This window comes from Opisthocomus hoazin, chromosome 2, assembly GCF_030867145.1.
Source record: "Opisthocomus hoazin isolate bOpiHoa1 chromosome 2, bOpiHoa1.hap1, whole genome shotgun sequence".
Taxonomy (NCBI): Eukaryota; Metazoa; Chordata; class Aves; order Opisthocomiformes; family Opisthocomidae; genus Opisthocomus; species Opisthocomus hoazin.
The window spans coordinates 20,676,031-20,702,192 of NC_134415.1; the positions used below are offsets into that span (position 1 = coordinate 20,676,031).

General features: G+C 37.9%; 1 protein-coding gene across 2 annotated transcripts in view; it reads right to left on the bottom strand.

Annotated features, from left to right (window-relative positions):
- The window catches only part of RBKS (ribokinase), a 69,302-nt gene that overhangs the window by 34,384 nt on the left and 8,756 nt on the right, over positions 1-26,162 (bottom strand). The window contains exons 2-7 of one of the 2 annotated variants that reach the window (XM_075412828.1): positions 19,973-20,064; positions 18,542-18,680; positions 15,766-15,898; positions 10,356-10,419; positions 8,047-8,109; positions 1,212-1,376 (exon numbers count right to left, since the gene is read on the bottom strand). In XM_075412828.1, coding sequence (XP_075268943.1) covers positions 1,212-1,376; positions 8,047-8,109; positions 10,356-10,419; positions 15,766-15,898; positions 18,542-18,669 — 553 coding nt within the window. In that variant the 5' untranslated portion in view covers positions 18,670-18,680; positions 19,973-20,064. The remainder of the gene's footprint in view (positions 1-1,211; positions 1,377-8,046; positions 8,110-10,355; positions 10,420-15,765; positions 15,899-18,541; positions 18,681-19,972; positions 20,065-26,162) is intronic. The other variant, XM_075412829.1, reaches the window with a different exon arrangement.

Here is a 26,162-nt window from a genome sequence, read left to right on the forward strand (position 1 = left end):
AATAATTTTTCCCCATGCACGGTTCTGTTTATAAAGGTTATGACTATTACCACCACAGTTACAGAGTCACTCTCTCACAGCCTCGGATCTAACATAGCTGCTTAAATCAGCACGAAAACATGAACATGATGCACAAAGTTCTGCTACATCTGATGTCTGCACTAGTGTGTGAACACTAGTGATCACAACAGGTGCACAACAGACCTCGGTACAAAAAGAGGACTGAAGAGTCAACAGTCCTGATGTGCTATGATCTACTGGAGCAAGCCTGGGCCCAGCTGCAAGGAACCAGTTAGTTTTGATCCCAGTTCCATCCCTGACCTGCTGCATGACTGACCATACTACGAGCTGTCCCCTCCTAGTCTTATCTTCCGGGCAGACGACAACATCTTTTTAATCTCATATAGATGAGTCACATGCATAATTATTTACTTAGTGTTCAAATACTGTGGTAGTTGTACTTGAGTAACTGAAAGAATTACGACAGGCACTTAAACAACAGAAACACCGTGTCAGTAGCGAAACCCCATCCTGTTCAAGCAAAATGTCAGCTTTTATCTACGTACATGCTACACTGAAGGAACAATGGCCTACATTTAAAATTACAGCATAGTGACAATTTACTAATAACTCCACAGACCATGACTCTGTGTATTCAATGACAGCATGCCACATCACACTCTAAGAATTTTGTTTAAGAAGAAAAAGTATTTTTTTACTTTAAGGATGTTAATTTCTCTATAGAAAACCATAGCCATACCTACTGCTATGCTGGGAGAACAACGGCATAAGCCTGGTTTTGAGGTAATTTCACTCACTTTATTATGTGTGGGACTTTACTGACTTGCCTTCATCATGCTTGTTCTGCTCTGGAATAATACCAGAATCAGGCCCATAGTTTCTGACCTAACAACATTACACGGTATTTAGTCCCAGCATGAAAATAGGAGCAAAGGCACCACCAGACATAGACAGGGAAAATTATAAGGGTAGGTGCTGATTTGCCTTTCAAGGTAAACACTGCAACATTTTAAAACTGAATTCATTTTTCCTTAGCGTAGCATAAATTTGTTGGCTATTGTTTAATTTCTAAATAAAACTAGTATGACAGAAACCAGAAGAGACCACAGGATCTTTCTTTAGAAAGCAAGATAAAGAATATTTTTCATGCAACACAAACAAGGGAGACAGAATAGCTTATGTTAAATTACCTCCGCTGGCACGTGCCATTTTCAGAGCTTCAAGAGAAACAGCAGGGGTTATTTCTAGCTGGCAAAGAACCACTTTGGCTTTACAGATGACATCAGAAGCCCTCTTCAGGTCTTCAGAATTTAAAAGCAGGTTGGCTCCTGGGACTATGACAATAACATTCTGTCCTAAAGAGAAGATACTGTGTTTTTTACATTAACTTTTGCAATAAAGTACATAAAACAGTTCCTTGCTTTTCTGCAGTACATTTCAGTATAGGATTTCAATTTCCTTTCCAAAAAACCCAGACTAAAAACCTATGCATTGCTGGCATTTTCAAATATCCGAGGATTTCAGAAGACAAGCAAGAAGACTGACAGACTAATCAATGCTACACTGTACAACAAATGCAGTATATGTTTCTTTGGGAATAGTCGTATACAGGCTTTCCCCAGTCTTCTTTTTGTGTTTTCTCTGAACTCTAAAGCAGGACTGTATTAGTCACAGGGGAGACAGGGGACATACACTAAGGCTGATTTTCCTAAAATATTCCAGTAGCACTTGAAGAGAAAAGCATCAATGTAATTACTGAGTTCATATGCCAAAATGCCACAAAAATTTTAATTTTCCCATCAGCTGGAAACAGAATATTTCACACAGCTATGAAAATTTTGCATGTTCTCTAGACTTCAGAGAAACAGACTTATTCCATTTACCTGTGACACTTCAAGTTAGGGCCCCTAACCATCATGAAAACCAGAATCAGCTTGCCACCAAAATGCAGAAAGGTAATGCCTGTGTCTAAGGAAAGCCTTATTAGAAGTGAGTAAAGAAGGTGGGTGACAGGTTGTTCTGCACTTCAAGCTGGTCAGTAGAATGGTCTAAGCAAAGCTATACGTGTGGAAGCATGGCTGTATCTCAAAGCACGTCTAAGGTCCTTTTCATTCTTGTAGTTTGTTTTACAGTTCAGTGAGGAGGTTCAGTTATGTAGGTTCCAAATATTCTTTTGTTTTTCTCCAGACATGCAAGTTGCTTTCTTTTATTGCAGTTTCTTTCTTCCATTCTTTTTTTAATCTCTGTTGCAACACCTAGAGACCTTCAGGCATGGGTGCCTTCAAATTAAAATTTATTATTAATCGCTCAGGTATTAAATTCAATAAGTCAGTTGTTCCTTGATTTACAGGCTCAGTCCGCCCCCGCTGAAGATTCCTTTAAGGACTGCCAATCATTAAAGGCTACCAATTCTGTAATGAACTGAATTACTCTGTAAATAAATATTTATGTTTTTAAATACATTCTTTTTGTTGAATACGACTTCAAAGTCCTTTGAATAAGAAACGTGCAAAGCTTGTCTCCCTAAATATGTTCTGAAAAGCAAGCAGGACAATGGAAAGAATAATATAGTGATCTCAGAGGGAGGGGCCCAAGCTTTCCAAAGCAATTCTGCTGTCAATGGTTTGCTTCAGAACAGCTGCATACAAAAAGCAAAACCTCAGCATTTAAAGCCAACGCCCTGCTTTTCAACAGACAATGATGGGCATCTCGGAATAAAAAAACAAAAAAGAAAAAACATTCTGCAACAAGTAAATGCTATCAAAGATATCCAAATCCTGTTGAGGAAACATTCAAAGGCAAACTGCAGCTATTTTGCCAAGCACGTATTTTGAAAGCTTATATGGTGCAGTAGTGCAAACAGTAAAAGGCAGGGAATCAGTGGAACAAAAATTTATGTCATTTCTGCCTGGACTCCGTGCTACCTAGAATCTCAGACTCTATCCAGATGTCTTGCTGCATTATCTTGCTGAACTATTTAGCTGTACTGACATGTATATTATTATTAGACTTTAGAGCTAATGGCCCAAGGCGATAAGGAAGGCTGTTTGCTTACACCCATATGTGCAAATTCAAGGTAGACCATGCTGCTCGGGATCACAGTCAGAAGCTTTTCCTTGCAACTACGAAAGGTCAGAGACTTAAAGTCTGCTTTCAAACCTGCTAGGGAAATGCAGTACCTACTGTGGTGTATCAGTCCAGGCGGGCTTAACCCAGGCTTTGGAGAAGCTGTTCTTAGCTACATATACCACACTAACTGTGAATGACAGCAGTCACGACAAATTTACACCACCATGCATGAAAGCAGAATCTGGACCCATGCACTCACAATTAATACCAGAATTTTGTATTACCAGCAACCATTTTGTTGAAAGCAATTATTTCTTGCCAGGGAAATCAGATGGGAAATCAGCACCAGGGACAACAGAGTTAAAGACAGATGGCAAAGAGGGGTGGGATTCATCTTGTCCAACATTAACTAATTTTTAAAGTTTTCAAAAAAATCCTACATTCTAGAAAACGCAAAGAAAACTAATTTCTAAAAATTCGTTTTTAGGTTCCTTCAACAAGGAGAGTCAAGTATTTTCAGAGTTTTTTTAATCTTACATATTTCAGATATCCATTTGAGGAGGAGACAAACTGTTGTCTGGAAATGCCTATGCATCTGTGTTAATTCTAGGTGAAGCCTTAAGCCGTACACCTAACTTTGAAACAGCTCAAGTGAAGTAAAGTGTTATCCACATGAAGAATGAGAAAAATGTACTTACTGTATTAAAGTTAATTCTAACATCTTTACTGGGACTAAAAATTCTCAGTTTTGATGGGTGCATCTGTACAGTTTTCAGTTTTGCAGACATCAGCTAAAATATTAGGGGCTACATTCACAGTTGCTATACGCTAGAACAGCTAAATGAAGCTGATAAGCTTGTGCGAGCTTACACCAGATGGGGACTGGGTCCAATCCATACTTAAAACAGTGTGAATGCTGCATATGTAAATACTGTCCTCAGCTGGGCTTCTAAACCTGCTACTGTCACTTCTTAGAGAGATGGGTAACTCGAGCTAGATTTTTTTTACAAATGTCATTTTATAGATGCCACCAGATCAGAAGTGCCAGTGGAAAAATCAAAGACAAACCAGTAAACACCACAGTGCAATAACCATCACTTTTTAAAATGGGATGACGAGCCTAAAAGCTATCAGCGGTGCTCAGAACTCACCAAAATCTCAAACAATGCAATTATAACAATAGCTGCAGAGCTTCTGCATAATTCATAGGGAAGAAAAGATTATATCTGTGACCAGAAAAGAATGTTACAAGAAAAACAGCTGCTGCCAAATAACACAGTTCATGAATATGAGGGCAAGTTTTGGGTGTGTCATGGTATCGTAATTTCTATGCAATTACTTGGTAGAAGCATTGAACAGTTTTGTACACAAAACACTCAAGTTCATGATGAATGTCAATACATAGAAATTCTATAAAAATTCAGGTGACATTTCTTCACAACCCTGGAGGTTCAAAACAAAGATTTTCTCTTTGGAAAGTATAATTCAAACAAGCTGGCATATGTATTCTAAGTTTGCCTTGTTTATTTAGCCTTATCTAAATATATATTTTGAATGTTTTTATACTAGTAGTGCTTTGGTATTGAAGGTACACTCACTTACAAAATAATGCCTATTCACTGTTCGTGAATGATTAATAACTTTATCGCAAAGTCAGCACAATGCCTCTGTCAAGTAAGGGTTATCTCACAGTCTTCTGTATAGGTGAGCTTTAAGTCCTAACTTGCAATAATCAAGAGCTCTTTAATCATGACCTGCCAACCTCTGTTGTCCCTCCACTGAATTTTTGCTATGAACACGGAAGTTATCAGACTGGTTCAAAATATTGGTCCAGTTGGGCTAGCTTAGTGGCACCGTCAACAGTCAGTACTAGATATGGACAAAGCTGCAATAAACTTCACAGGTAACCATGTAAAAAATTATCCATAAAGCGTTTTTTTTCCTCCCTATGTGTGTATGTAGAAGTACAATGCACATCATCACTCCATGGAGTTCTTCCCGTTCAATAGCGCAATGTTAGCAGAAGGTGTGCTAAGCGACAGAGCTAGTGGAAGGCAGGCAGGCTGAAAGGGGAAACAAAAACTGGGGTTCAAAGTGGTGCCATGCACCTCAAACAAAATGTGTTAAGAAAACCAGCTGGATGTACCAGCTTTTCTCCTTAAGAGAGAAAGTACAGATTTGAAGTGTACAGGGTCCTGGTAAACTGAAGCTTGTGTTTAGTCAAAACCTATCTGAAGAGGCAGTTGCATAAAAGAGAACCACTGAAAGGAACACGAGAGTCCAGAAAAAGATTTCTGCACAGATTTCTGAATCCAGCCCAGAGGGGACCTTTGCAGCGTCTCTGGGCTGCATGTTTTCCAGTGCCGCACTATAAACGTAAACATTTCTCCACAATTTTGCATTAAAGCAGGGATTTAACCTCCCTGTCTTTTATTGAAACTACACTGTATTGTCCCAGAATATAATGCAACTTAGAGAATATCAAATGTGCCTGCCAATTTTCAAATTTTTAGTACTTTACCAGTTACAATAATGGATGAGTTATAGCTGTGCAGTTCAGTAACCAGTAAAAATCTTCCCAGAAATTCAGCAGCACCAGCTAGACAGACACAGGTAACACCAGGGGAAGTTTACTTCAGAACCTCTTCTGACTCTGCTCTCTACAGCTTTCTTTTCCTCTGCCTTCACTCATCCATCACAGTCTGCGCCCTCTACTTGAGTATCCCTCCTACTGTCTCTTCTGCCTATGATTTTACTCAGTTGATTGGAGTTGGTATTTTTCCCAAATATTGGTACTTGTAAAGAATTTGTAAGATGAAGTGCAGGGTAGGTGTGTGAAAATACAGCAACTAAAACTTGGCAATTTAAAAAGATGATACCTATGTTTTTTTTATTTGTGCCTCTTTGTCTTGACACAACACACCATCACCATCCCCAACTGCAAATGCTTTCCTTTTAGGTACAGTTGGAACCAGCAGAAACTGCTTTACATCAGTGCATTGAATGCTGCGGTGTTTCAGCTATGCCAGCACAACTACTGTGGTAGAACATGCATGTGTAGACAAGCCCTTTGAAAAGTGCTGTAAAACCTGTTCAGGTCAAATCTGCCAGGTTTCTACACGAAAAAAAACCCCGTGTCTCCTGCAAGAGCAAAGCACATAAGTACTGCTATTTTATTGCAATTTACTCAATTCAGGCGCCAGATGGTTTTAGAAAGAAGTAACAACCAGAACCATTACCAATTCTGTACATCTGTTTGCATAGTTCTGACCAGGTTTGCTCTTCTACTAGATTTGAAATGAAATCTGAGGCCAGCGGTAACTTAATTTAGGATTTTTTAGTTTCTGAAAGAAATTAACTGCATGATATTATTCATTATTCATCTCACTACGTGAATCACAAGACTACAGCGACCCTTCACACTGACACTAACATGTAACATAGCCTACTGTGAACCTCATGGCACCGAACAATCAGCTTTGCTTTCCTGATGCTTATAAAGGTTTTAGATCCACAAGACGGTTTTGTTCCTCATCCTTCAAAACAATTCACAGTATTGTAATGTTAACAGGTTACCCTCTGTTCATTCAAGTTTAGACCACGTTTAGCTTAGTTGACCATGCATATGAATTGGGAAGTAATAAGACTGTTTATTATTCCTCTGTTCTGCACACAAACCTAGCGCAAAACATGGTTACTTGTACCAAACAGTGAGGCCTGGGAGCAGACTGCAGGAGTCTCACTGTCTCTCCCATTTACAATGGCCAGAGTAGTGACTGTATGTGGCATAAGAAAGAAGTTCTTAAGAGCTGCTGTGGTAATTTACCTGCTGACCCAAACCAAGAGAAGGAGGTGGAAGTAAGAGGCAGGTATCTAGTTAATTTGATGTATTAGAGCTACCTTCTTTCTGAATTAGAGCTGTCATGCACGGTTTTGATTAATCTTACTTAGGGAAAATTAAACTCACATGTCCAACTAATTTGCCTAATTTTCCTAAATGTTCCTGTGTAGACTTGCCTTTAGTCACAGTTCCTTCCCAGGTTTGCTCCTGCAGTGAACAGTCGTGTTTCCTTTCCCATTTTCAGCTGTAGCCCAGTGTACTGCCATCAGGTTACACAGGAGCTTGTTAAGCTGATGTGTCAGCTAAGCTGTGGTAATTGTTCAAATGAAGGCTCTTAGCTGCACCAAAACTGAACTAATCCAATCATACTTAACTTGTTATGTATGCATAAACATTGCTGGTCCTGAGCTCTAAATTTTGATCCAGACACATGTACTTCTCCTAAGACCTCTCAATAGCACAACTTGCTGGAAGAAAAGATAAACAGAAAGTTTTCAGAGAATAATTTAAGTCTTGAAAAAGAATATGAAAACTAGCCAAACCTTCCTTTCTTCTTCCCCTGCAATAGGAAAGCAAAAGCACAAGCTAAGGAAAACTAACACAGAAAAAACAAACATGCCATTTCACTGTGTATTCATCGATGCAGATGCAACTTGGGATCAAGAATTGTGGTAATATTACAAGATCAACATAAATATTTCTGCTAAAGACAATTCCTTTTCCTGATTCAGGGCATAATGACTCACTTGGTGTGCTGAGGAGGCAAACCCTCTCCTCACAGTAAAAGTGCTAGGTAAATTGTCGTAGAAAAGGAGAGCTTTAACCTTCTGCTACACTGTGTGTTCTGGACAATGTAACACTAGATAGATCATGTGGCTGATTGAATTCTGGCTATCGCACTGCTAATCCAAGTGTCTGATTCTGCTACTTTTAGGCACCTCATCTTACAACATTGCCTGTAATAAAAGGAAGTGCAACAAAGTGTGAATAAGATCATGAAAAATAAATGGAAGATGCAGAAAAAATAATTCCACAATTAACAGCGACAAGGCAAAGGTTTCTTTTGCGGCTACAGAGGCAGAACAAAGAGGACAATTCAGACTAGAAATATGTACCTTCACTGTTGACAATTATTGAAGCAGTTCCAGTAGCGGCATCTGTAGTCTGACCTACAAATGCTAAGAAAGGGAAAAGTTACAGCATGCATTAGTTCAATACATTACTTTCAACCAATAGCATGTGATGCAGTTTAATTGAATTAAATCTAAAATGAACCCATAACCTCCAGCAATTTAAAAATGCTAATTACTCTTTCATGTGCAACAATGCCAGAGAAGCTAACAACAACAAAAAGTGTTAATTTACACCCACAAAACAGAAAAGCGAGTCCAACATTCTTTAATTTGGCTACATCTCTGCTTTAGAGAAAGCATGTTATTTATACAGTCTTCTCAGGCACTCTACTCCTACATGAAAGTATTTCTTTTATCCAATGAAACAATAGAGTCAAGGCTGGAGAAAACTAAAATATTAAAACAACACAGCATTTAATTCTCTATAGATTTGCATTTCAGCAGTAATATTAACGTGCTATGAAGGCAGCGGTAAGGCTGTATGTTTCCTCTTTGGATTATTATTTAGACAAATTAACTAGAAGTCAGGCTGGCAGCACTGTCTATTATAAAGATTTTTCCATATTTACTACTACAAGAACCTGTTTTCAGCTGTCAGCAAATTTGTGAAATATTATCCAGTGCTCAGAAACTTTCTGTGACAGGTGGAGTTTTTAGGTAGAACTGTAGCAGAAAACTGTCAAAAAGTTGAGGGTTTTTTTCCCCCCCAAGAACTGTATTTGAGAAAAATCTACTATTTTATTTGAGACAAATTCTGGTGACCTTTTGTTGAAGAAGCTCTGATGTTCTAACATTTTAGAACATGGACTTGATGCTGGGCAAAGGCTGGCTTTGATCTCAAGAGTTGCCTTTTGTGGCCGATTTTCAAATCTACTTGAATTTGAACAAGGCTGAAAAAACCGTAACATCATGCTCATTCAGCTGGAGGTACCCTTATCTAGCTCAGAGTTACAAGGGTCAGTGCAGAACTTTTCTTGCAATCATAAGCTTCTTTTCACCATAAGCTAGGTCTGCACACTGGAACTGAAAGCAGAGAACTTGTGTCTTCTGTGTTCTCAGTGCTCTTCCTGCAGAGAATAAGTAGCATGAGTAGCAAAGTGCCCAGTTCAAATGTGGGAGAGGCAGTTAACACATCACTAAAGGTTTAAATGGTCTGAGCAGCACTGGTAGCTGATGGGGTTTTCTTCCCACACTTTTCTTTTGCTACTATAAAGACTATTTAAAAATTTATGTTAAGATTGCAAGATCGATCATTTAAATCAGAAAATGTGAGATTTAAGGTTTCTTGTGGAATACACATTAAGTGCTATGCATTATAATAGCTTTATTTACATGATCAAAGACTTTATTCATGAGGTAGGCATGCTTTGGAAAGATTTAGAACTGTGTACTAACAGACACTGTTTTTATGGTATCCTTGCCTGGTTTCTTGCTTAAGTCGGAAGCTATGCAATGAATAAACCTGTATATACATTTGTGAAACATTTAGATGCCATACTGAAAAGCCCACAAAATACTGATAGTTCTGTCTTTAAAGCATGATTTGAATAACGCAGCAAGTGAAGTTTGTGTGGCAGCACATTAAGAAGAAAAGATAAACAGAATATTGAATTGCCAATATGTGATTCCATCTGTCCATCCTTATCCACCTGGAAGGAGACAGGAGTCATGTAGACAAAAATGTGATCATGTAGTAAAGCAGCACACAATAATACATTTACACAAGAGATAGCATTAGGATTACAAAGGTGCAAAGACAATAGAATGTTGTGAATGCTTAGTTTTCCCTTTTCCAGCAAGCTTTTAACACTGATGTTTGTATACAGGCGTGTTAACAGACATCAGCTTCAGTCTCTAAAATGACTGCACATGTCACTTCACAAAACAGAGGCAAAACGTACAGAGTCAACAAACGAATTTCCACTCTATCTCTCCCCGCCCAATGTGAAATTGAGAATGAATCAGACTGGATTTTTCAATTTCTCACCAGGCATTACCATCATTAATGCCAGCCTAAATAATTACATACCAGCAAGTTATCTTCAGGTGACTTGCACTGATGTAATCATCTGAGATTTAGAGGTAGTAACATTGCGTTTTATTTTTAGTAGTACAGTTGATTTCTTAAGCCCCCATATTCTCACCCATATTCATTCATTCCTGCCAGTTGTGTCAAAACAATCATTCATAGTTCTTAATGGTAAAACATATCCAGTAAGGCAAGAGAATAAGAAATCTTCCACTACCAATTTTTAAAGCTTGAAAATAATACAAATTAAGTAAAATTTTACCTGTAGAAATGCCATTCTTCTTCAAATTTTCAACATAGTCATTGCCAAAGGAATCCTTTCCAACCTATACAAAAGATAAAAGGATAGGTTTTCTTTACAGAAAGGTGAGAGGATAGATAGATCATCTTTAGACAACAGAATGGTCTAATGTAACTTGAATCTAACACACTTTCTGTTTTGCTGCACTTTGCCTTATTAATAAACAAATAATAAACTAATAAATAGTAAAAATGTGTTAACAGTATTAATAAATGATAGGAATAGTGTTCTGCAGTCTTCTCCTCTATTACAAAACTCCCCCCTACACCCATGTTGCTATATTCAAGTTTCATTCTCTTAAAACCACTGTCTTCCCTTAACACTGAAACTTTCTGGGTATTGAAAAATCTGCAAGTGTACTGAATCTTGTACTCCTGGATCACTATTCAGCTTTGGATTGAAAGCATTTATAGCTACTCTGGTGTCCTTCTCAATAGCAGTTCATATTTTGAGTTTTCTACCTCAAGTTTCCTCAGTGGAAAAATATTAAACTGTGGTTATGGTCTAGAAAGTGATGATAAACATGTCATTGCTGACTTCTATAATTTTCAGTACTAAGTGTACTGTTTACACAGTCCATATTTTTTGTTTGTTTTATCCAGCAACAGCAGATCAAGTTGAGTTAGGGAGTCACACTATGCTCTATCGTTTTTCTAAGAGCAAGCTAAAGAGCTCGTAATTTCAGCTCCACTAATCCTTTCAGCTGAACAGAATTCTGCTTGCTGTTTATTCAGACTAATAAACATTTCTTTTTGTTACATCACACAAGCAGAACAAAGGAGATGAGGTATCTGGAGAAAAAAAATAGTATAACTTGCTTCATGTCAAATAGCACTTCAAATATACTTACAAAGCAAACATAGCTTTTAATTCACGAGTTTTAGCCTATGTCTTCAGCATGCATAGTGTGTGCTCCTACTTCCAAGAGCAAGTTGTGTATCTGAGTGGTATCTAAGACTGATCAATGCTATAGCAAGTGTTTTTGCAAGAGAAAAAAAGCCATCTTTCAGATTAGAAGCCAAACCAAGATCCTGGTCACCGTCTAGACAATGAAAGAATTACACAAGGAGGCCTAACTAACGATCCATCTTCTCATAAAAGAGCACTAAATAGCTAACACTGTACTTGAGCTACTGGAAGCACAAAGCAGCTGCCTCTGCTGCCCACTGTTAGAAATTTGTCTGCTCATGAGCTCAGTCCTTTAGAAAGTTCAGAGAAGGGCTGAGTACTACTGAGTGATCACAACAATCAAACCCTGCAATTCAAAACTCTAAAATTTAAGTGTCATGGATGGATGATCCTTCCCCCCACATATTCTATTGCACAACCATATATTGAAACATACTTTCATTTCCTATAGCGTCTGTACGGGATTTTTCTAAAGCATTATTAGGGACAATGCCAGTCTTTTAACAAAGGAGGACAGCAATTTAGGTCAAAACAGTCTAACCAGACGGATCATTCCTCTAGTACATGGAAAAAAAAAACAACCACCCAACAACATCTCCTTTGATCACTGTGTTATTCGTTGTTTGCATATTAGAATATTTCTGCATCTCTGACTACTCCCAGTTTGCCAGACAGGGCGGGTTGTCAGAAACTGCACCTTCTGACTGCTTTAGGCTGGATGACTGCAGCCACCCGCAATTCAAACCTGAGTCGTGCCCACCTCTGCAGCCTAACAGTTGTACTACTGGAACGCGTTCCGCCTGATGGTATCACCTTCTCCCTCTCTTGCTGCTACAAAGCTCCTACAACAAATCTCAGATTTTGCTCAGTTATTTCAGCAACAAAATATTTCATAACCATTTTCCAAAAGCTCAACTGAAACTTCCTTCCTTCAGCCCTAGGTCCTACACAGCTGACAGACAGGCATCCCTTATTGTTCAACTGTCGCAACAACTGAGATCAGCCGTGGTACTTTTGCTCGCAGCGAAACATCTCAGTGCTGGAGGAAAGCCCTTGGAGGGGTCTCCACGGAGGTCCTTTTCCTCTGGAAACTTTTTTCCATGTTAGTTCACCAGCATCCAACCCAGTTAATCCTGGTGCATTTGAAGGGCTTATCTTTCCATTCAGGCTTTACCCCCAAGGAAGACAGAGTATTGGGCAGACTCATTTTAGATTAAAGGCACATTTACTGACCATGTCAAATTATATAACAATGTTTTAAATATTTTCTGCTTTTGTACAGACCCTGCTAGATGGACTGTTGGGTTAACAGAAAAATAAATGTCTCAGTCTGCTGACTGCAGAACATTGTATGTGCTGAAATAGCATTTTTTCTTTCTTGAGTTCTTAACAACAATAGCCATTTGTACAAGCATTATGGTCACATAGTTTGCATATTAGAATGAGAGGAATCACATCAGTATTTTTCAATCTGTGTTCTCCCTGCTTATTACCATGTTTTCCACGTGGAGCTAGGGGAGCTGGCTGGCATCGTAGCAGCTAAAATTCTAGCAGCTTAGAGAATCAATCTCATCTGTACCTGAAAATCAATTACAACAAAAACACGCACCTCTTGACAATTGTTTGTTTAATCTCTTCTATACGCTCTTTTTTTTTTTGAGAGTGTTTAGTCTTTTTCTTCATTAGGGAGTTAAACAGGTACTAAAGACAAGTATAAGACAGTAATGCAAAAAGGAAAAAAACAATTGAAGATATCCATCATATTCTGGGCTGCATCTGAGGTATAGCCACGTTCTTACAAAGAAGTGAGGACTCAGGCCTACAGCACTTCAATTTGGTTTACAGATCATCTAAAGAGAGAAGACTACATAGCATGGTAATACAGCACTTCCTATTTCTAAGGAGGAATCAAATGCAGCTGGGGCTTCAGTAGAATTTAGTATATGCAATATCAGATTAGTGACATCAATGTCCATTTAGGATCATTCAAATTTGCTTGTCAGAAATAAAACGTGACTTTTTTCAGCACATACAATGTCTTTCAGACCAACATCCATCCACCATCTTAGTCTAGGCTTTTTAAGGGATTTTTTTGGTGACTGCCACTATAAAAATGAAAAAAAGAAAAAAAAAAGAAAAAAAAAAGGAAAAAATAGTTTGGGGTCTCAAGACCACTGTGCATTTTTCAGTAGTGCAACAGGGTTCTTTTATGAACATGAGCAATTAATTTAGTTGCTTAGATCCTTTAGCTCCCTGACACTAATCCTTTACACTTCTCTGAACAACTGTCTGTCTTATCTTTCTGAAGTGGCAACTATTTCATCAATACATTGTTTTACTGTACTGAGCAAATTGAGGAGGGGAATTTAACACTGATACTGTGATACATATTGATAACCCAGAGTAACAGCGGCCACTTGCAGAGACATCCAGGCAGAAAGCAGAACACTGTTTGCATTTCCACTACTCAAACTCAGGATTTTACTTTGAACTCCACTGCATTCTGTGGCATCTCTAGTCATAACTGTAAGTCTTTCTAAAACTCTCTCTAATCCTCACCAGATAGTCACTGTCTCTCTTTTGTGTTTTAAAGCTCTGAGGTATGAAGAATGCCTTGTCACTTGATCTGTCTACCTCTACACTTGTTGAGGACATCCTCTAAATGACAGTCCTCATAAGAGGATGCCACATTCCAGCAGAATGTCCCTCTAGTATTAATACTGATTCCATTCCCTGAACTTCAGACTGCAGAAGAAATGGTTGCACTCGTATTGGATAAAAAATGTTGGGAATTACGACCAAAATATAAGTATGTTACTGAGCACAGAGTGTTGTGTGTGAGGGGCAATCTGGCTTTAAGAACTACCAAATACTTCAGATGACTTGTTAAAGTAAAAGTAATGGAATTGTAACAGCTCATTATTGCCTGACTCATCTTAGTTTATTCAGCAAGAAACTTTATACTACATCGCATTGGCCTATGCAGATACAAGACTGTACTGAGTCTATAAAGTGCATTTTTAATTTAAAAAGTAAATATTAACTTTTAAAATTAAAAAAGTAAAATATGCTAACATTTATAGATACTAAGAGTCATTCTCTGCTGTTTCCTTTCTCCAATAAGTACACATCAGAAAGAAAGAAAGAAGACCAGGTTTTACTGAAATAACCTAAATATGAGTTTGGAAAGTAAGTGGAAATTATAGTAACTGTTAAATTTTATTAGGAATGCAAATGTTTCCAGAAACATGTATGCACTGAGCAAAGGCTAGACCACTAAAAAATCAAAAAAAATTCACACTTTCAGTGGAAAAAAACCCTTTAACATTTAGCAGGAAATGTTAGCAGGGAATTCATTGCCAGTTCATATTGTACTTGAATCTGATCGTTCTTGAATGCAGAGACAATCAAATATACACAATGTTACAGAAGCACAAACATTGCAGATATAAAAAAAACCTCACACTGTAGAACAACTAGTGATAATGACCCACAGAAATGCTTGCACGTGCAATTTAGATTTATAGGTACCATTATTTAGCCTAAATTTTGGCTTGGAAAACCAGCGAGAAAGGCTTACTTGAGATGTTTCCAGTACTTCTCAAAAAATGCCTGACAGACAATGATCCAACAAACCCAGCATCCTCCCCAGCTATGACAATATCAAAGTACGTCCAGTCAAGTTGAAGTTTCATCTACAGTTAGCACAGGACAGACAATAAGGCTACAGAGAGAGAAAATTTGATTTTAACCTTGCTAATGATCACTCAAAACTTATAATCTTTAATGACAAAAATCAAAGAGAAGCACTGTAAGAATATAGCATCTGCCAAGCTGAATCAGCCCGATCATCTGTGGGCCAGTCTACAAAACTGCTGTATATCAGATGTTCCAGAAAAATGGGCAAAAAAATCCCAAAGCATGCAAAGATTCTAGAATTTGGATGTGAACATCTCATCCTGATATCAAGTAGTGAGATAATGATTTAACCCTTGAAGCACAAAATTTTATATTCCTTCTCAAATTTGTTACTGGCTTGTTAATGTCTGATTTTTAATCACCTACAAAGTAAATTTCAGACTGACTATAGTGCCTAGCACCTAAATGGCATCAATGAAGCCCTGATCATTGTAACAGTGGGGAACATAAAGAGGAGGGGCTAATCAAGATTACTTGAATTTTGAACATTGTCAGTTCTCTCCAAATCTCTTTTCCATGGTACATCGATCTAAGTTTTGCAGTCCTCCTTTATATACAATTTCTGCCAGATCTCTAGCTGACTAGTCTCTGGTTCTGCCAGTGTTCTTAAAACAGCCTCCTTCATGCTTAAATTTATAGCTGAAACAACAAAAAGGGAATTAGAGAGGGGTTAAAAAAAAAAACCCAACAACTTTCTGTAAGTCACCTAAAGATTTACAGGACTTTGCACGAACGCTTAATCCAAGAGCAAGTCAGTGCTTACCTTGCAGATCAGCGAGGTCGTGGCCCCAAGTCGAGCAGACTGGACACACTGGTTGGCTCCTTTCCCACCAAAACCAATGAAAAATTTATGTCCAAGGATAGTTTCTCCAGCTCTTGGCAATCGTGTCGTAAGGCTATTCCAATTTAAAGCAATATTTACACTCATTAGTGACTGAAAATAACAAGCATCTTCAAAATAAGAGTTACATTCTTATAATCCTAAATGGTCCAACAGTCAGCCAGTAAGATCAAAAAAGACTTGAAAGACCTTTTCGGGTCTCTAGCCCACATCCCACCAGTTTAAGTTTATTCCTTATATGCCACCCAGTCAAGCTTCTCATTTATTACTCAAGAGAGAGACTGCATTTCTGTTGTTTGTGTTTCATGTTTCCACAGAAAAGAAGCATTTGATCCCTGACTGGGATTCCCCAGTGCTAACTCAATATAGATTAGTAACATATCTATAGCTCTCACCGCTCATGTTGTTTTACTGTAATATTCAGCTCAAGTTTACACATTGTTCATTTAATTTCATTACATCTAATTATACCTTCTTGAACCACCCTAAGTAATATTTCACTTTGCTGGTGTTCACACCCCTCAAAACTGTAGATCATTACCAGAACCTTCCCTCCCTCTGCTGTCACTCAGGTGCACTGTACATGTTTAACTTTTTAAAGTTCTGCTCTTACAAATCAAGCTTTACAACTTCTCAGCATTTTCTTGTTTCTTGAACGCACTACAATTACATTTACATCCTTCTGGGGACGGGTGCCCAGAACCAGATGCACTAATAATACAAGCAGAGATCCATCAGGAGTGTATCCTGGTTTAATTTCCATTTTGGAAAAAACAAAACAAAACTGTGATTTTGTTAACACTACCAGATGCTTTGCTATCTCCAGCAAAAGTTGGAAGGAAGACACCATCAAGACTGTGTAGAAGACTTTCTCCGAATGCAAAAGGGTAGCTTACTTTTGCCATTTGTATTAACATACGTAACTCCAAGCTGTGTTTACAACACTCAGATTACCAAAATTTCTGCCTCCTCAAGCCATACATTCCAGGCACAAGGTCTAAAAATGGAATTCCTTCTATTTCTTAAACTACAAACAAGTTCACAAGACGTATGGAGGGAAGGCCTCCCACAATGTACTAGCAACCCATTCAGTCAATGACATTTACCTTAGACAGGTGTCCAAAAGTCTGCAGGAAAGAAAGGGGGAGTGGGGAAGAGGAGTCTGAAAGAATGTAGAGGAATCTGCCCTAATGCGGAAGAGATTAACTTCAGCTCTGTTTATCAATTTATAACATTATTTTCCAATAAATCTTACAACACCTTCAAAATTGCCAGCCCTCCAATTCAGAAAAAAGGTGACATGCTTCTGTGCTCACAAAGCACTACAGAGTGCTTTTTGAAAAGATATCAGGAATACGTGTGAATTACTTTCTGAGTTTGTCCTGCAGCTTCTGGGGCATAAAGGTGATTGCAAAATGTTATGGAATTAATGGTATAACGCAGCCTTATTTACTGAGAATTCTCAGTAAAAAGCAAGCATTTTTTCCCTACTAATTTTCAATTCCAGCATCCACCAGTCCAAAGGTTTAGGATCATCAGGAAACCAAGAAAACCTAAAATTAAACTAGTGAAGCCAAACAAATCCTGAACTCCCAGAAATTATTAATATTTTTGCTTTGAAGGAGTTGTTATAGGTCTGTGCTTCATCGGTAGTTACAGCTTCCAGAGAGATGCAGATAAGGATGCAGACTCTAAGCAGGGATGCTCACTAACAGAGCACCCCAGATTTTAGTGTGAGGGTATGGTACCCAGCCAGCAGGTTTATTTTGAGTGGGTGACCACAGAGAAACCCCAGAAGCTCACACGTACAGCTAATGGCACTCGTTTTGTTTCCAGAGAGGCAGAGCCGGCAACATTCTGTTGGGAAATGTCTAAGCCATTTTAAATAAAAGTGTAACAGCTTTTTAGAAGTCTACTTATGGGTACCTTGTATATACACAAAGAGTTAAAACTGTTTGCCCACAGCAGCATCTGGCAGGTTGTTTACAACAATGATTAACTGTAATGTTTCAAGGAACAAGGTGTAATGATTGTAGATAAAAAATGTTTATTAATGGTAACATCTATAATTTATCACTACTTTCACCACTGGAAGTCAAAGTAGTGATGGTTGTGAACCAGAGAATGAAGGCCACAAAACTCAGCTGAGGAAGCTCTTATTCAGCCAGTGCCAGGGTACTGCACGCGCACTTCCAAAATTATGTGCCATCCACTAAAGAAGAGTTGTTTCACCCAGCCTTAGTAAGAAATAGTAATAGTAGCTCTTGTATAATTCCTTTCATCCACAGATCTCACTACACTTTAAAAAGCAGAACAACATCATTATTCCTGTTTTGTGGTTATGAAACTTAGGCAAGTCATTTTGCCTTTTTATGCCTCGGGTCAGCCAAGAAGCCAGTGGCAAAAACAAAAATAGAGATCATCTCAATCCACTAGCTCACACTGTCTTCTCATTTAAATTCTACAGTATGAAAATGGTATCAAGTCTCAATTAATTTTCCTTCCTTAGCGTGTTTTTCAGAGATTATAGCTTATTCTAAATAGAATTTGTTTCCACAAAAAGCTAATGTATTTTTAGACAAAGATTAACAATTGTGACATCCAAGCAGACATCTGCTGATAGCACTGCTCTGAGTTCATATGCATTTTCAAGAAGTATGTTCAACCATACATATTCTTATTTTAACAGTGACCAGACCATGACTTGATTCTTCTCTCAGTTATGTTGGCATCAACATGCATCTCCAATGGAAGCATCATGGTTGCACTGGTGAAGAAACAGGCTTGGTGAGAAGAGAATCCGGGCCTCACTGTTTGAAGCATCATGGCATAACTGCCTGTGGGAATCAAACAGCTTGTTGAAGATGGGGAGATGACCTTTTTTATTGCTTTGATGGAAAGGTACAAGGCAAAGGGCAAAGGATCAAGTTGGAACAGTGTTTTATAATTGGCCAATTTAAAAAATAGGCTAACAGACCATGCAAGAACATGCAGCAGTTTCCTGTAGCTCACTGTAAACAAAACCCCCACCTCATTACATTTCAGGCACGATCACCAATCCTTTCAGACCAATTCTTCACTCCAGAAGCCTATTTTAATATTCTATATACAACAAATTCAGAGTACTGATCTATATATAAGCCTGGAGGTTTCACTTTCACTGAAACAAGATATTCAAGATTTTCTTTTTTGCTAATATAGTGCTATTCTCTTGTCATTTAATTCTGCAACTATACTAACTTTTGATTCACATCAGACAATTTTAATGAGCATTTCAGGCTTCTGTTATGAGCAGGCAATGATGAGCAATCTGTATGATTAAGGAACCCTATAAATTCTTGGCTTATTGATGGTGCCACAAAGAATACTCAAAATAGCCTAAAAGTGATGAAACAGCTAATGTTACTCCAAAACCAGGCTAAGGAAGTTAATTATAAAAACTGTCACAAGGGCTTTCAGAATTGTTACATGAAATGTTTTGTAAAGCCATTTACAACTTTGACGTAATTTGAAAACACTGACCAGAAAAACTGATTTTAAGTTGCTATCCAACAGAGTACTCTTTACTTATGTGATAAATTCTGCTCAGCTTTGAGAGTATAAATGGTACAAAGGATAGTGAGTTCTCATGTCTTCTGAACAACCAGAAACTAAACTTTAAAACCCACAACACTTATTAGATGGGAAATAAAATTACTATACGTTTTGCAAATTGTTCACTGTACTACTGAATCACATTTATAGAGAAAAATTCAGACTGAAGCATCCTGAAATACTTCCGACTTTACAGATAAAGGAATACAATCACTCAGAATTTCAACTTTTTTTTAGAAAACAATATTTAAATATAAAGTGCCCACATTTGGTCATGGGAAATTAAGAGCCTTACATCCCCTTACATTTCAGAGGTTTGCGATGAATAAAAGTACACACTTAAGATTTTCACCATTGCAATAACTTCAACCTTCTCTTCCAGTAAGTGTGTGCCATGAGTTCCCTTAAAGGCTAGAGCTGATTAGCATTTGTATGTTTAGACAGACATCCCTTTGGAAGGATGGCATCAGAAACGGAACAGAACCCTTTACTACTGTTTTGAAGCACTGAATCAGAGGTGAAAGCGCAAACTTACTGAGTCATTAATGCCCCTTTCCCTTGTATTCTGGGTTTTCTTGAAAAGTTCCCATCGAAGCAGTGACTAGATCATATTCAGAGATAGAAAGTCTGAAGAAGGAAGTAGGGGAAATGGAGAGATGTATATTAGCAGCATTTGCATAAATTAATCCTGAAATTAATCATGGTTTGCTTCCGATTCCTGACACCTAACCAGTTTCTGTTCATTGTTTTCAACACACGAAAGTACTGTGAAGGTGTATTATTACTGTTAGCTTAAGCTGATGCAAAACCATGCCCTGCCCCCAGCAGCATTTTCCCACAGTTTCTCTTGCACTGCTTTTATTGCTCACAGAGCTTCCTAATTCAAAATATTTCTGTGCCAAGGGTCATTTTAATTTGGATCAGCAAATTGGTGCAACTTACTGTACAGCAGCCAGGGTGGGCCAGAACTTGCAGGATTGAGGAGAAGGTGAGTGAGGGGAGGAGCAGGAGCGCCTTTTTTGGCAGCAGTACAGCCAGACCGCCCTAAGCCAATGCTGAAACTTTGACTTGATACTACTTTGTAGTTGAAAACACCGAATGCTATGTAACTAAGGTTTAATTAAGTAGTACAGTATACTGAGCTCATTAGACAAACTGAGGAAAAGCATAAAGTATCAGTATGTTTCTGAGAAATGACATGCGCATGAGAAAGGAAAACAGAACAGTATATAAATATTTTTCTCCAAAAAAAGAGAAAACAATATTCTCATCAGGCAACTCAGAAGGTAAGCGAATTTGTACATTAGATATCACATTACCTAGGATGACTGTCATTTACATAGTATCAAAAGAAACATTTGGACTTTTTTTTTATTCCTCAAGAAAGGTGAAGATAATCAGGGGTATCAAAATAGCAGCAGAAATACTGCATTTAAAAGCGTCTTAATAAAAAGGAATATAATATAAATGTCTAGAATTTAGCTTTGATTCTGTTCTCTTTGAATCACTGAACAAAACTAGCTCTTTCTCCCCTCCTGGGAATTCCCTAGGACAGGGAAAATCCCTGTGAGATTAGAGTAGGTGTAACTAGCCACTGCCTAGCACATACAATTTACTGGGCTTTGATGCATCTCAGAACTGAACAAACACAAATGAGAGAATAGTTCTTGCCTCTAACTAGCAATATTAGTACAACATAGTGGTGAAAAAGTCTCAGACCTCTTTTTGATCTGGCTTAACATTTTAGTTTAGCCTTGGTCTGTTTTGTCTAGCTCAATTTTTAAAGATTTCAACATGTGCTATGGGAAAGTATCCATAACACAGAGACAAAAAGACCACAATTCTTTTCAAAATCTAATGTTCTTCACTCGTTTACGCTTTCATTATCCGCTAAAACATCTTACTGGAAGGTAGAAAACTTCCAAGATTTATAAAGAGACTACCTCAGGAATTTAGTTAACTACAGTTTGGTTTAAGTATGGGGCTATCCGGTTCTAGGATCTCAGTCTCACTTCAGATCTTTAACGGTTGTTAAGAGACAATTAGAAATCATAGAAAATCTCTATTCTTTCTGTCCCCTGTGTCCCTGAACATGGCACATTTTTCTTTAAAAAAATTTAACTTTTCAGACAATTCAAATAACTTGTTACTGCTTGGATGTTTGATGGTCTGGGTTCTCTCTCTAGCCCACAGTAATGAACAGTGTACAAACACTAACCAAACTGGTACCAGGCAAAATAATTGACGACTAAAAAGCACTCCCTTCATATGGCAGTGCTAAAGCACAGTGGCAGTGAGATGCAAAAGCTTTACTCCATCATCCATTCAGAGGTTTTATTTAAAACTGTTTGATTTTACACGGTATACAGATTGTCGCCACAACACAAACAAGTGAATGATGAATTGGTGCAGAGCAGCAGGAATCTTTTCAATCAGTTCTGCCATCAGAGAAAATATGTATTTTATCAAACACAAATATATATTTTTTTTAAGACAAAACTGTTTTGTAGATGTCATTACTGAATGGGTAAACAGCTGAACTGAAACAACTGGTGAAAATCTCTACCAGAGAAGAAAATTAAATGAATGGCTGAGACTGCAGGTAGGAGGGCCACTAGACTGATACTCTCTTATGTGTGCAATCACAACCTCAATTTAAAAAGATTGAAAGTCATAACACATCGAATAAGATGTCCACAGCTTTTCAAGAACTTCAATGACCATTTCTGTTGAACCTCTGCACAGAAGCACATTTTACCCTCCTAAAGACTAAAAGAGGAAAGAAACAAGGCGGCAGCCAGATGAATGTCCCGAAGCATTTACAGCAGCACACTGTACTACACTTCAGTGAAATGACGATACCACCAAGAGATCAAAATTCCTAAATTTTGTTAGGAGTATGAAACCTTCAACACAAAGAAATTCTTTATTGGCCTAACTACCAAAAGTAAAAAGCTTTCTCACGAAACAACAAACCTGTAACTTCTCCTCACATCAGTAGCGGTTAAATTTTCGGAAAAGGTGGGCACAACACTAATGAATTCATAATCCGTGGAATGTTTAATTCTGAACTTGAAGCTTTAAAGAGATTAAAAAAACCCAAACCAAATTTGAATCTATCTTCAGATATTTAAGTCTCAGCAAACATTCCATCATTCTTACCAAATATCTGTTTTGTATTTAAGAAAGATTGTGGAAATTTTCAAAATTGCTACTCTAACTTTATTTGCCTCCCACGTTGCTCTTCATTGATGTCTCTCGATTATATCATTTTTGGAAGTGCAGTTACATAACTACTTTTCAAGGCAATCTGATGGCGATGTCAGAATAGACTGCCTCTGAAACATGCCGTGCTCACCCAGGACTGAAGAAGGCTGCCTTCAGTTCCTATGCTGAACAGAACATTGTATCATGATGAAATACCAGGGTTATAGCAAAAACACCAACACAAAACAAAACCACCTTTGCAACCCAAGCAAAGGGTGATCTTTACATGCCCAAGGACAGATTAAGATAAATAAGACGTATATGAACATTAATCTTTTTTCTGCCTCTTAAAGAAAGGATTTATCAGACAACAATGTGGAAATTATATGGTTGAGTGGATAGGCCACTGGGTCCTTGTTCTTGTCATCATGATTTTTTATATACTGGTAAATCAACACAGTAATCCATGCTTCTGCTTTACTATCATGCAGAAAATAGAGCACCTGCTGACCCCTCTACAAATCTTGTCATCAGTCTTTTCCAGTCTTTTTTTTCCTATTTAAAAAATAAAAAGGACCCCCCACCATTAAGTAGTGGCATTTTGCACACAAGCATATTGTGCTTTGTAAACTACAGTATTAAGAGCAACATCATAGATGTGTTCTCACTACATAGTCATCAATATGAAGTGCAGTGCAGTCCAAATATTAATAATTCTCTTCAATAAGATCTTGCTCTAAAAGCTCATACCCAGGATAATAATTCTGGCAAGTATATTCTTCTTCAAGCTTGTAAGTACAGTGCTTCCTACAGAATCCATATGGGCCACAAATGAAAAGTATAACCAAACCAATACTTAGTTTACATATACTTACTCAATGTAACATAGGTAATAACAGCAATCAATATATTTCAACTTAATACAAGAATAAAATTAGAACAGAACAGAACAGAACAGAACAGAATAGAATAGAATAGTTCAGTTTGAAGGGACATACAAAGATCATCCAGTCCAACACCGTGACCACTTCAGGGCTAAATTCAGAGTGTCTTCACTAGACAAGTTTTTACTTTGAAACTATCTTACCCTTGATTCACTGACAAAAAAACCCTTTATCTGAAGTTCAATCTAATTATAAAGGCATCTACTAAAATCTTGGATTACAATAACATTATGGCTTGTGGGGCAAAGATGAGAATGTGCAGGGGGAGGGGGGTGTGTGTGTGTGCGGTGCCTGGGCTTTGCCGGGCAAGGTTAACTCTCCCGTGACACGCAGGAATCTCCTCTAGGCAAGCATCTTCACCTTTTTCACCATTTAAGCTCTCTTGGGAAAGGCAGATCTCTAAAAATAAGAAAGGTGTTATTCTGTATAACCCTGGCTTGTGATGCCTGCTGATGACAACTCCCATGTCTCCACTAATGCCCAGAATTTCCTGAGCAACAGGGAATAAAAACTGAAGAAAAATCAGCTCATTTTTGCTGCCCCTACATGGAGTACTATAAGCTCCAGCAAAACCACCAACTGCTTTTTCCCAATAGGCCATTTTTTACTTTGCTCTTTCTGAGGAAAAAAAAATAGAAAATTAAAATAATAATAAAAAAAGACTGAACAATACTAACAGGATATTCCCAATGAATAACACTAACAGGATCAGACAATTAGAAGGCAGCAGGCATATTCACTCTCATTACAGCTGAGAACATGGAAAATGCCTGTCTTTCCACATGAGTACTGAACTCGATTTATGTTTCCTATTCCATCCCATCCTTTATTTGCAGCTCTGACCAACATGTTTTTTTCTTTCTGCTGTTTATACTATCAAGGTTTATGCATTTTTTACAAGCAGGGATCTGAGAGAAGATAGGAAATATAGCAAGTGATGAAGTAATGGATGGAATAAATTAGCAAAAAGGAGTTACAATTCTTTGGAAGCAAAAGTAATTTTTTGAAACAAGAGAGGCCGGAAAAGAGAACTATGGAAAAGAAGCGCACTGTAAGAACATGATGTAGAAAGACAAGAAGAGGTGGAGGCAAATAAGAGGAAAGCATAGATGGTTCAGGGATGACATGCTATTGATCTAGTGCAGGAAAAAAAGGACTAAAGTAAGAAATGGAAAGAAGAAATAATAAAACCCAGAAGAGAGCACTCAACTGATACATTCAGAAACATTACCAACTTCTTATTTTATAATTAGCTGTCACAAAGATCAGTGTGCTTTATAAAGCTGCACCTACTTAAGCAACATACTAGTGAAAAATCATTTTGTATTTTCTTCAGGCTCAAAGTATATGATACTAGGCTTGGAAGAAATTAGTGTTGTCAGTATCAAATAACTTACTGCAGCTTGATATAGGGGCTAACAACTGGACCCATATAAAATGAGCAGACAAAACCTTACTGGTAAACTCCTATGGAAAGAACAGCTCAGACAGCTCCTAGAGGCAACATCATATATATGCCTGCCCAGAGTGTTTTTACACAAATCCGTTACCATCGACTCTGTACAATTTTTATTGCAGCTTTTGATTTGTGCCAGCAGCTCTTTACTGTCAGAAGTACTAAAATTCACCCAAAGATATTTATGTCTAGAAATGCATCTAGGAAAATGGTTATTTCCATTGACAGTACAGCCAACAAGTAATTCATTAACATGACAGAACAGAACTATTAATCATATCATTCTGTGGCTCATAAAGGGGGAGAAAATACAATATTCTCAGTGTTGGGTGTTAAAATATAGTGCCTAACAACTGTTTATTGTGACAAGTATTTTGAAATGAGTTCCTTTAGACAATTTTCCCTTTTGACTGTAGTTAATCTTGTATGGCAAACACCTCCAGACTGAAAAGGCAAGAGATGTTTTATTTTAAACAGTCAAGAAGAATTTCCAATAATAGCAGGGACAATAACCAAAACAATAAAAAACTGTGGGAGTGACATGGTAAAAGAGTATTCATAGGAGCAAGAAATTATAGGTACATTCACAACATAATATTAAATCTTTTTCATTGGGATACAGCAGAAGCCCAAGGAATACGCTGTAGTATGGACAATGCCAATGCCCACTGTACCACTGGTTTGCATGCTGTTTACTTGACTCTGCACAGATGTCCATGAACCCTACAGAAAGCAAAAGGCAACAGTTGTGCTACTTGTAAAGTAGCATTGGAACAGGCATTGGAACAGGCTTCCCAGGCAAGCGGTGGAGTCACCATCCCTGGAGCTGTTCAAAAAACATGTAAATGTGGCACTTCGGCGCATGGTTTAGCAGGCATGGTGGTGTTGGGTTGATGGTTGGACTTGATGATCTTAGAGGTCTTTTCCAACCGTGATGATTCTATGATTCTGTGAAAGTGGGATGTTACAACATGAAGCCATGGCCATACGCTATTGTGCACTGCTGAGATAAAAGGACATCTTCCTGTAGCAGAAATGGACACAAACCCCTCACTCCTGATGTTGATATTGGACAATTGGTAAACAAGCTTTTATCCTAACAGCCTCTTCCCTGATCA